The following is a 12,338-nucleotide window of genomic DNA, read 5'->3' on the forward strand; positions in this document are numbered from 1 at the left end:
CATGGGAATCTCAGGGGGGTCGCTTCTTGTCTTAACCTAACGGCGTTGACAATCCCCAGCAAGAGTTTGTGTGGGTTTCTCCACAGAAATCCCCTTTTGGGAACAAGAAGCTGCCTCTGTCTTGCAGAATTCAGCCGGTCAGGATTGATGCATGTGGATGGTCGCGCTGAACATGCGAACAGACTCACGCCACCTCTATCTCACACGCTGTGCAAACACTAATGACATTTTCCTCATAACATCATGGTGTAACATAGGAAAAAACCAACTCCCTTACTGCAGACATTGCTTGCACAGCTCCTGCCCACACCACGCTGGGTCCCACCTCCGCCTGGCGTCGCTCACCCACAAACATTTCGAGCGCACCAGTAAATAAAAAATAAAGCCACCATAAAGGATGCTCAGACAAAGCTGCACCAACCCACACCACTCGCTGCAGGGAGTGCACCAGTAACGCCAGCAGCTCAGGAGCTCATCAAGCAGCCAGCAACAGGTCCGATCCCCAAAGCACATTCCCCTCGCAGCAGCCCAGCCCAGCCCAGTTCCCAATACTTGCAGACCACAACAAACCGGGACAGCTCTGTCCCTCCATGCACATGTGAAAACCTTTGGTCAGAGGCAGCTAAAAGAGCTGCTGCTACCACGTCACCCATGCCAACCCCGTGCCCTGCTCCAGCAGCACCAGCAGCCCATGCCACGTGGAAGGAAGCCGGCGCCCTACCTGCCGCTCCGACATGACGTAGAGGTACTTGTGGTCGACGGAGAAGGCCATGTCTCGCAGCACTGGGCTCCCGTCCTTGAACACTGTCACCATCTCGTACTGAATTCCACCGTGGGGAGGACCATCTGCTCGGATCTGGAAGAAGCACAAATGATTACAGGTGATTTCACGGCGGCCAAATGCAGATTTTGTTTTGGGGGTGGAGGGTGAAGGGAAGAGGATGAGGTAAGGAGAGGGAGCTCATTCCAAATCTCAGCTTGCGACCTGGAGACAGAGCAAAGAGCTGGCAGGCAGCACGCACAGGAGCTAAAGGAGAGGTTCCTGTCATTTCCCCAGCCCCTGAAAAGGAAGGATAAATATTTCTGCCATGAGGTGAGCTTACAGGCTGTCCTCATGCCATGACTGATCACGGGCATCCAAGAGCAACAGTGACTGCAAAGCAAGCTTTTTATGCCCTCCCCAAACCAAACGACTGCAGGACTCCACAGGCAGCACAACTGGGCCAAATTACCACATAGGTGGTTTCTTTTTTCTCCATACGCACCAGGAATGACACTCAGACAACCACCACTGCCTCTGGCTGCCACAGGAGCTTCCTCAAACCCCATCTCTTAACGCCTGGTAGCTGCTGCTGCTGCCATCCTGCTCCTTCCAAGCATGCAGGACTCGGCGAGGAGCAAGCAGCCCAGCCTCAGTGCTGAGCGAGCAGGGAGCTATCACAGCAGCCATATGGCTCGCTCACTCCGACGGGCTCTGAGTACCAAACCACCCCATGGAAACACAGCTCCCTGCTCCTGCAGGAAAACAGCCCGAGCTGCGACAAATCCCAGCGCTGAGCGGCTGCTGCTGAGATCGTGCCATCTCTTCCAAAAGTTAATAATTCATGGCCTGGGGAGCCGTGCGAGGGGAAGGGAGGAGGATAAACAAACAATTTACATTGTCTTTCCTACCAGGATTTGCATATTTGAAGAGCCATTTGATTGCAACACGGTGTCTACATCGCTGCGCACGCCGCAGGGAGAGGCGCGAGCAGCCGTGTGCCCCGGTGGGTGCAGCCACCGGTGGCCCCACGCTGCGGGGGGGACACGCTGGGGACCCCCAGTCCCCAAACAGCCTCCGTCCCAGAGGTGCCACCTGCTGAAGCTTTGCTCCAGGCTGCTGTGCCGGGTCCCCTCGTGCTCTCGGTTTACTCGTGCCTGGCTGCTGCACGGAGGCAGAGGCGCGAGGAAGCGGCTTTGGATAAGTCAGAGCCTTCAGCAGAGGCAGGGCAGAGCAGCAGGGAGGGATATCTGGTTTTCTTTCTGGTTCACATCCCCTTAACAGAAGAGATCTGGCTGTTAAGCGTCTTTAGGTTTACCTGAGAAATGTGCCAGCCCAGCAGGAGACACAAGGGCATCCTCACACACATCCTCTGCACCCTCCTCCAAACAAATCCTCCTCTAGAAAGAGCCCCGCCGCCTCCTGCCATGCACAGACGTGCTGGGTACGCAGATGCAGTTCTTTTCTGGATTTCTCTCCTTCCTCATTACCTTCCAATCTGATTTTTTTGTGGCACACAAGAAGAGTAACAGGAGGTCTGGCTTGACACCCACGGCCAGATCCAGGGAGCCTCCGGCAGGGTTAAGACGTCAGCCCAAGACTTCCTCAAAAGCCCTGAAATTTCAGATGGGAAAATGCAAACAGGGTCAGATCCTGCTTTAGTTACACCTGTGCCAGTCGGACACCTCGCAGTCCCACACCTGCCCGTGCTGAGGGCGTGGGGACACCACGAAGTCAGCCGAGGAATGAGCAGCAGGGACAAGCTGTCAGGGACACAGCTGCTGCCACGCAACCCCCTGGTTATTGCCAGACAGGAATGGAAATGCCGGACACGAAGGATCAGCAGCCTTTGTAAAAAAACAACTGTTTTCCACAGTCCCCTCGGGGGCACCGGCAGCTCGTTAAATTGAGCTTCTTCCTAGTAATGAGGTCAGACAGGGCTAATAAAGAGAGATACCACCGGACAAGCCTCGTGCAGGCCAATTCCAACTGGGAATTGAGGCTTTGGGCTGGAGGCAGGAGGATGTCCAGGTGAGCTGGCCCCATGCGGGGAGCCCGGCTGGGTGCAGGATGCCCCTTCCCATAGCCTGGCACCCACAGCTGACCCTGCTACAGCACGTCCTGGTGGCCACGGGGGCTCTGGTGCTCTGCATGGGGCTGTGAGCCCGGTGTCTCCCCTGTGCCCCCAGCCCCGTGCCCGGTGAGACGGGGATGAGATGCGCCCGCTGATGCCCGGGTGCTCCACTGCCTGGCTTCCTGAGGGCTCGGTTTCCATGCCAACAGATGATGAAGTCAGACGGGAAGAATGATGATTCCTGCGAGCGAGGAAGAAGAAAGGGATCATCTCCGCAGCAGGAAGCTTCTTGTTGACGTTTGGAGAGAGAAATGATTCCCCTGCCCAGCTCACAGGTGTGCTTCCAGCGTCAGGCAGGAGCGCATCCAAACACGGTGCCACGGACACCGGGAAGACGAGGGGCAAAGCTCGAGACAGACCCAAAAGATGATCTTTTTTAAGGGTTTGGGGCTCTGGGAGAGCCTTCCCACCTCTGGCTGTGTGGGGTGGCAGTGCCCACCCAGCCTCTCCCAGCTGCTCGACCCCTGCCCTGCGGCAGGGCAGCAGTGCAGGCTGAGCTGTGCAAAAAAAAACACCCCACGTGCCGAGGCAGAGCGCGTTCCAGTTCAGGAACCCACCGTCCTTCCACAGCATCACACAGATGTCAGCCTTTGATACCCCCACAATACAGGCAGCACGCATAAGCTCTGCATTATCTTAGGAGATTAGCAAAATACCACATTGTGCCGTGGATCTGTAGCAGGGGAGCACCCCCGGTGATAAGGGTACGAGCCGTTCAAGGCTGTGACATGGAGCTCCAGCGTGTGCCTTGTGCTGAAGTTTTGGATCTTTATTTCGCCCGGCCTGCACCAGAACTAGAAAACATTTGGATTCCGTTCCAGGTCCTCCCAGCAGGCTGCCATTAGAAGACATTGAATCTCTTTGTAGGAACTTTCCATGATTAAATTACCTGTCTGCTTTCATTATTAGTGTTTCAATGAGGGTGGCTCTCGTGATGAAACGCTCGGTGCCAGAAAAACAGCTCGATAAGTCCATGCCTGCAGGGACTGATTCCCCAGCCCAGATGCAAGGTCACCCGTCACCTCCCCGAGCCTCAGGACGTCCCCACGGACACAGGCACCCGACGGGGAGCGGATCCCAAAGCCCTGCAGTGCTGCTGCCCTGGGGGAACCTCACCAAACGTGCTGGGTGGGCACCCGAGATGCTGCCCCTCACCACGCAGCACCAGGTGCCGGCTGCACGTGCTTCCCTTCGCCTTTTTGTACCGAACGGTGACAAAGCGAGAAGCCCAGCCAACCCTGCAGCCTTCAGACTGCTCCTTTCGTGCTAGGATTTCTCGCCCTCCAGGGCGAACACCATCAAATAGCGTTGTGTTTGTGTAAAATGGACGTTTCTAGTAGAGCTCTGTCGGCGCCGGGGATGCGCACTGGAGCGTTGCTGCATCTCCTGCCTGAAATAGAAACTGGAGGCAACAGCAACAGCCCTCGCTACCGAGGTGCATCTCTGCAGAATTGCCACATTTTTTGCCGTTTAAGCCTGCACGTTTCAGCTCTTGGGCATTTCCCATTAAAGCTCCCCATAAAGCTCTAGGATGGATTTCTTGCTTCAGTGCTGGAAATTTAGCAGAAAGACTGTCACTGGCAGCAGGCTTCTGAGGCAGGCTGGAGCACAGCACAGCTTGGACAGCCTTCACCTTCCTCCTTCTGTCCCTGGTTCTGTGGGGTTTTTCCTGCCTCGACCTGGCACTAAAGGAAGTTTCCACAAGCGAGAGACTCGGGAGAGCAAAAGCTCCCCAAAGACAGCACAAGATAAATAAATATCAGTCCAGATTTTCTGTGCGCGCCTCCACCAAATAATCTTTGCAGAAGGGATTTACATTTACTAATCCAATTTAATTAAACTAGGCTATTCCATGAGCACATCAAACCGAACAGGAGGCGAGATGCAGAGGCTGATCAGCCCCTTTCGCTCTCCCCCCTGTACACATTTCCCCGCAGCAGCATCACACCACACGCAGCCCATGCTGCTGCCCGCGCCTTGCTGGTCCTGCATCGTCTGCCTCTGACACCCACTGAGAAAAAAGCACAGCAGTCTCCAGGAGGGGAGAACACGGAACAGAAATTGCAAATCTCTAGACAAGAAGCTTCCAAGAGCCCTTCAGGCCCTCTGTGAAATTCTTCTGTGCGTAAAGTACCTCTTGAATTCCCCCTGAGCACCGCTGACATCAGGTAGCGGTGGGATGCTCCGGGGAGCTGGGTCGGAGCCATTTGCAGGTCATTAATAAACCAGAGGGAAGCTGAGCGATTTGTTGGGCATGGAATGGTGAGGCCATGGTGGATTTGGGATCCGAATCTGCTATTGCAGGTGTGGGGGGGTCCTGGGCACCCCCACCATGTTCCCATCTACTGGAGGAGAAACCCAGCGCCGAGGAGCCGACCTGCCCCGCACGCACCTCCTGCTCGCAGGAACAGCAGCAGCGTGATTTAGCTCCCTGCTCTCCACTTGGGAAGTCTCCCCCTTGAAATTAAAGTGAAATAGTAATCCCATTAAGTATCTTTCCTTAAATCACGGGTATGTCCGTGAGGAAGTTAATGACAGCCCTTACATGCACGTTCCAGTTAAATCAGCATATCCAATTAACTTCATTACCTGGAGGCCCTCTCACATCCCAGTCTCTTTCTCTCCTGTCACATTTTCTTTATGCATTTTTCCCAGATTAGGACAGAAGGCATCTGTCTTGGTGGGCATCACCTTTATTTTTACCCCACAGACAGTGCTGGGAAGCCTTGGCAGACGGGTTCACTCCACAAAGTCACGGCGCTGCCAGGCTGCGTGGTTTGTCCCAAAACAGCTCCCCAGGACCAAAACGATCTCGTCTCCCTGGGAGCAGAAAACTCATCCTCTCCAGAGTTACACTGACTAAACATTAATTACACTCATTAATTGCCATTGGGGTGCCCTTATACAACTCCTCAGGATCACCAGGGGAGCTCTGCACGGCGAGCCCTGGCTGTGCACAGGCTTTGCAGGGGCATTGCAACCAAAATAATTTTTTTTTGAGTACTGCCCACCGGTACCATGACCATTCCTTAAATTGACATGAAAAAAGACCTTTCTTACAGAGCCCCAGGCAGTGCCCCAGCCCAGGGCAGCTGTAGTTACTGGAGGGACAGCGAAGAGGTTGGGTCCTGTGCCCCAAGGGAACAAACCAGTGCTATCCAGCAGCCCGGTGGCATCACATGAGCATGTTTTGTACTTGGGGGCAGCTCCAGGTGTGAGAGGACCTCTGCCCCATCCCGCCCTGCAGCTCCCAGTGGTGTCCACAGGAGCCCTTGGTCCCTGCCTGCAAGCGGTGCCTGTTTGTGCCTTGGGAAGGGATGGGGGAGAGGGGAGTGGGAGAGCTGGGAAGCTCATCTGGTAAGTGGGGAGAGGAGGTAATGAGGTGTCGGCACAGCACAGCGCTGTGAAGGCAGGGGGGGCTCCATCCTGAGCTTTTTCTGATCAGACTTCATGACCCAAATTATTTATAGATCTGAGGTTTCGGCGCTTTCCATACTCATGTCAGAAATGTCTCCGTGCATGTGTCTTTTACACCCACATGTGTTTCACAACTCTTCGGCTTTGGAAATGTGAGCTAAGTGTTCAAAGCCACTACCTGGGAAGCGGCAGCTCCCCGGGGAAACAGCGAGTCAGAGAAACCAGCGGGCTAATTGGAGAGGAGCTCGGGGAAACGCTCCCGGCCTCCCCAGGCTGCCCCGCGGGGAGGAGACGTGCAGGTGGCACGAGCACCCACACACACAGCACAGTGCAGAAACTCCAGCCCCATAACGAAGCTGCACAAATTAACTCACAGCTCCAGGGCTGGAGTTGCACTAGGGTGGAGAGCTGCTCCCAGGAACAAGGCTTTCTTCTCGCCCAAGCCCGACAAGAAGGCTGCGAGCCTTCTGCCCAGATCTGGCACAGGCAGATGAGGTTTAGAGACCCGAAAGCTTTCAGTCTGATGGTTTTAAAGAGTCTGAACCCACCTAATGGGAAGGCAAGATATGTTAAAGGCAAAACCAAAAGAAAAAGCTGTCCTGGGAGAACAGCAAGCACAGACCTTCCCACCCGCAGGTGGAAAGAGGAGCTTGGAAGAGGGGTCACCCCTTCCCCAAATACCCTGCAGTCCCCTCCCTGCCCCTCTAATGACTTCCGAAGGCAAAAGCAGGCGGCTGCTGGGTTGAAGCTGCTGCTCAGACATCATGCCTGGGGCCATCACAAAGCCTAAGAGAGATTGCCACTGAAGCTGCTCTCCCTCTCTACTGAGCCCTTGTTTCCTTCTTCCATCCTCCTGCTCCCTCCACCCTTCTGGAGAGCTGATCCTCTGAGATAAAACAGGGAGGCTGCTACAGAGGCACCATGCAGAGACTAATCAGCAGCCCCCATGTCTTTAATTTATTACTGCATGAGAGGCTCGTTTAGAACAAAGCTGCCACTTCGGAAGATCATTCCTCTAAAAGACTTTTTATTTGAAAAGCTGTCAGCTCACACCTTGTCACAGCCCCACTTGCAGCAGCAGAACTTTAACAGCGTGCCACCTCATGCAAATGAGCTGCTAATTAATTAAGTAGTATTCTTCCGGGGATGGATTCATTAGAATGGAATTTGGGGAGGCTGTCTGGGTAGCTCGTCTTCCTCTGGACTGCGCTTGCAGTCAGCAGCTCTGCCTCTTCCTCGGGCCCCACCGCCTCCTGACTGCTGCACCTAGCCTAGCTGACAACTGTAGGGGGATGAAAAAAAAAAGAACCAACGAAAAATGAGAATTGAAGGGCCCAAAAGATTCCTTTTTCTCCTATTCCAGAAAGCCTGTGCAGAGCGAGGCCCCAGGGAAAAGCAAGAGGCAGTCTATTAACTCGGAGGGCCCCAGGGATCAGGCTCCCAGGCAGGGAAGGCTGCAGAGCAGCAGTGCTCTTTTTTGGAGCACTTGTTGCAAAGTGACAATTGCTGGGGGCTCAGGGCCATTGGTCTTGCACTTTCCTCCAGCATCAAAGCACAACCCATTAAAAGTGGAGATGCTTGAGAGCATCCTGTGGATTTACTCCAGGGAAGGAGGACGGCTCGGGGCATGTCTGCAGCATGTTACAAAACCTATTCTCTTCTACCTTGTCCCCTAATAAAGAGCCACAATGTGCAATGACTTCCCTTTTCTTTTGTTCAGCAGTAAGCACCCTTTCCCTTTACATTCCAGTATTATTTTGAAAGAGAAGGCTCAGTGCTGCTCTGGGAAATGGGAATCACTGAGTTAGCAGCACTTTGCTGCTTGCAGGCTTTACATTTTGGCACTGAACAAGGAAATCATCAAAGAGACTGAGCACTGGCCTCCGAGAGAGAGGAACGAGGTAGGTGTTACTGCATCACAAGGCACCACACGCTCACCTTTCTGCAACGCGCTCCTTCAGACTCTGCCATTCTTTCCTTGACTTACCCCTGCTTCTCCCCCTTTCTGCTGCTTTTATCCAGCTCCTTCCCCTACAGCTGGAAAGTAAATGAAAGCACAGGAGAGCGGAGAGGAGGACAGCTCCAGGAACAGGCAGAGGCTTATACCAGAGCATCCTCCTGCAGGCGGTGCTGGCAGCATCCAGCACCCTGCCAGCAGCAGCCGGGGCTGTGGGGACAGGGACGGGCAGGGGTGGCTCTGCCCTGCCACCCCCCAGGCATGGCAAGCACCCGGTGGCTTTCTCTGCTCCTTGCCGGGCTCTCCATCAGCACACGCCTGATGGGGACCTGATTGGAGCCACCTCCCACCAGACCATTTGTCCCCATTTCTTCATTTTCACTATGGGAAGAGCATTTCTGCATGTTAATGGGGCAAAAAGGGAAGGACAGGCTGGGGTGCTGTGCTGCTCTACGTCTTCTACAACCAGTAGAAAATGAGAGGAAGCACAGCCACTATTATTTAGGGTGAAATTATTATAATATATATCATTATTGCTATAATATATATTGGTTATTATTGATATGTTTATTCTTATTCTATAATATAATGTTATAGAATATATTATTATTGATATAATATTATTGCTATTATTTAGGGCAATAGAGGTACTGGGGGCCCTGCTCAGAACTGCTTATCATGTACCATTTGTAGCTCTTCCCCAAGGTCCCCAAAACAGCCCTGTATCTGTGTTATCCATCCCCACCCTCACCTGTGCCCTTCCAGCTGAATAATCCTCTGCTGCTCAGTGTCAGGCTCTTCCTACGGATCGCCCTCCTACAGCAGTAAATTTCACAGCTGAAGGGATTGGTCGTGCTTAGTTTGGTTTGCTGACCTTGAGTGGCCATGTAAAATGGAATAAAAAGCCACTTAGACAAGATTGTCTAACGGGGAGGTTGCTCTGAACGAGCAGCAGGGAGCTGTGCTTCTCCCCAAGGAGGAAAAAAAAACCTAAAGGGCTGTCTGAGGTTGTCACGTGGAAACCCTGCTTTGCCCTCGTCAGGGTTTCCAGCTGATCAGGTGGGAACCAGGAAGTTCCTCAGGAAATATTATTCCCTTTCCTCTTCAAAAACATCGTGTAAGTGACATGTTTCAAATGGCTCGGGCTTCCTGCACAACACCACCCAGGGAACCCTGCAGCTCCAGCCAAACTGCACACAGCTGAAGGCCAAAACCTAGAAGGAAATAAAAGAATTTTGCCATCCTTTGGCTTCAAACCCCTCAGATTTTAAACCACTTTTACAATCTCAGGGAGAAATTCTGCCTGGTAATTTCTGCTTGAGGTCAGACAGGAGGGACCAGGTGAACGAGGCGGCCGTGCATATTTTTGGCTTCATTTATGCCTGCCGAACCAGCCATGCGTTGCTGATCAGATCTAACCTTGTTCGGTCAGCGGATGTGAGAGAATTACAGGCACAGATCCTGAGCCTAATTCCCAGAAAACGAGGCTCTCCCACAGCCTGCCGTCTGTCCCAGGCACCGACCGGCTGCTGACAGCATCACACCCACGGGCTACGGCTGCTGCAGTGCCCAGCGGGCAGGGAGAGCTGCGGGGAGCCAGCAGGTAATTTTTAGTTAAGAAATGAGCCAGAGCACAAAGGAGTCAAAAACCCTCGCCAGCTTTGTGGCTGACAATGCCGATTGTGCTGAGCCTGAATTTTATCGAAGCACCGGCCTCACAAAGGGGGTCACTTAAGGACAGGGCAGACACAGCCAAGCTGGCACGGCCCCGCCGGCAGCTCCGCTCCCTGTCCCTGCGCTCAGCAGCAGCTTGGCTCGCCCGTATTGACCCCCTACGAGGGGCAGGCATCCTGCGTGCAGGTCCTGCTCATTGCTGGGTGTATCAGGGCTGGACCAAGCCCCAGGCCAGAAGGACTCAGGAGCAGCACGCACGATGTGCAGCCGGGCTGGCACTGCGCTAAGATTTTCGCTTATACAGGGCCCCGAGCTGGAAGCGTTCACGTTTCCTGGTGGGGTTCAGACAAGTATAAATGCATGAGGGCTGAATCTCTCCTGGTGCTTTCCTGTCTGCTTATTCACGCTCAGATCTCCTGACCATCAGGGGACGGAGGGCTGAGGAAGGGAAGCTCACGTTCCTGGCACGCGTGGTGCACCCCGAGGAAGGCTGCTTTGCCCTCCTGAGCTGCTTCCCCGGTGCTATTCTGGGGCAGATCAAGGACAAGCAAATCTCTCTTCCATCTCTGCACCGTAGCTCACTAAGCCTTGGGCACATGCCCTTTCCAAGCATCTCTGAACTGAACACCGGATAAGCAGATGAACTGGCTCTGAATAATCTGTATATGCAACAGATGTAACACTGCTGAACCCTGAGCGCCGCGGGGAGATTGCGGGGCTGAGCACACATCTCCTCCTTCCACTCCTGCCCCAGGAGAAATGGTGCAGCTATCGGGCACACACCGCTGAGCCAGGACAGCACAGAACACCCTGATGTGAATCAGGCTGGAGAAGTAAAGGAAGAGGCTGATGGGTGGACCAGCAACCTGATCATCAAACGTCCAAATTCAGAGCTGAAGGAGAGGACTGAAGCAGGTTGGAGCTCAGTGAGGACAGGGCTGCAATCAGTACCCAGGAATCAAGCTTCTACCTGAGCACTTTGCAGCTCTGAAGCATGTTGTGAGCAGGGAGTGGGGCAGCAGCCTGGAGCAACGCCTGCTCCAGCCCCAGCAGCAGCAACCAGGCACAGGTGGGTGAGAGGCTCAGGGCTTCCCTCTCCCCCTCATTCACAGCAAGAAACCACAACAGAGGCGAGTGCCTGTGCCAGAGGCCACGCAGCTTGCTGCTCACAGCTTCTTTGGTGGCACACCGCGGGGTCACTTCGGCTGATGCCACAGCTCTTCCTCTGGAGCCAGCAGATGCTGCTGGCACACAAACACAGGAGCTACACCACCGTGCTAACACAACACGGGGCGATCCGGCCAAAATGAGATGTCTCCAAACTGGGGGGAGGGAGGAGGGCACGGCTAGAAGGCTGAGACTGCAGAAGCGAGCCACAGAGCAACTCCAGCAAGGTCAGAAGAGCCTGTGCCTGGTGCCAGGCTGCAGGGTTTTGCTTGAGCATCCTCTGCAAGGCGAGGTGGAGCAGATCCGTCCCGGGGCTGCGAGGCATCGCGCTGCAAGGACCGCGGCAGCTCTTCCCCCGGGCCCCAGCGCCTGATTTTGTGCACGCGGCAGCCAGCACGGCTAATCCCTTATCGTGCCCGTGGCCCAAAATCAGCATCATGAGATAGGTTCAGGCTGGGGTCCACGGATGGGAGAGACAAAGCTACACCGCATTACTGCATTTGCTTCCATAATTGACCTGTAGATAAACACATGGCTTCCGCCTTAATCCCCTGCAGCCTCATGAACATCAGCCGTGCTAAATTTTTCATGTAATTAAGAGAAAAACCCTAATCCAGTGTAATTAGCTCCCTGATTGCCAACGTCAGGCAGAAAAGCGCTGTTTGAACAGCGGTTCAGGTCTAGCTGGTTAGGCAAATACTGTGTGTGGTTCAGTAATTTAACACCGAGACAACACCCCCTCTGCTGTCCTTATAGGTTTGCTTTCCTGAACGGTGCTAAGTGGATTCACGACTGCAACAGGCCCGATATCCCCACGGCTGCCCTTCCAGCAGCCACATCCCTCAAGGACGGGCCATGGAACAAGCACACCAGACCCCAAGAACCACACCAGCTGCTGGTTTTGGAGTGCTCCCCTTCCCCCTCCGCAGCCTTAATGATGGCCATCTAGTTACCAAGACTATTTCACCCTTAAGTGCCTAAACTCAGGAGCTGACACTCACGGCTGAGACCCTGATGGAGTCTGAGCAGATGGGAGAGGAATGGAGAACACAGAGGTACGTGCCAACAGGAAGGCAGGAAAGAAATGATAAAATGGCCAAAAATACCTTTGTGTAACCCGTCAGTCCATCCCCAGCAGAAAGGAAAGGATCGGAACCTCTTGAGCCACTGTGAGGTATATCTGCTGCCTTTCTAAAAGCTGGCTGTGATTGAAATTACAGCCTGCTCCA

The 12,338-nt window shown here is 54.0% G+C and overlaps 1 protein-coding gene across 1 annotated transcript in view; it reads right to left on the reverse strand.

Moving 5' to 3' along the window:
* PLXNA2 (plexin A2) overlaps positions 1 to 12,338 on the reverse strand; it is a 147,996-nt gene that overhangs the window by 84,807 nt on the left and 50,851 nt on the right. Inside the window, exon 4 of the mRNA XM_082778346.1 lies at positions 722 to 856. Within this exon, the coding sequence (XP_082634472.1) occupies positions 722 to 856 (135 nt within the window). The remainder of the gene's footprint in view (positions 1 to 721; positions 857 to 12,338) is intronic.

This window comes from Aythya marila, assembly GCF_965140915.1.
Source record: "Aythya marila genome assembly, chromosome: 24".
NCBI classification, from domain to species: Eukaryota; Metazoa; Chordata; class Aves; order Anseriformes; family Anatidae; genus Aythya; species Aythya marila.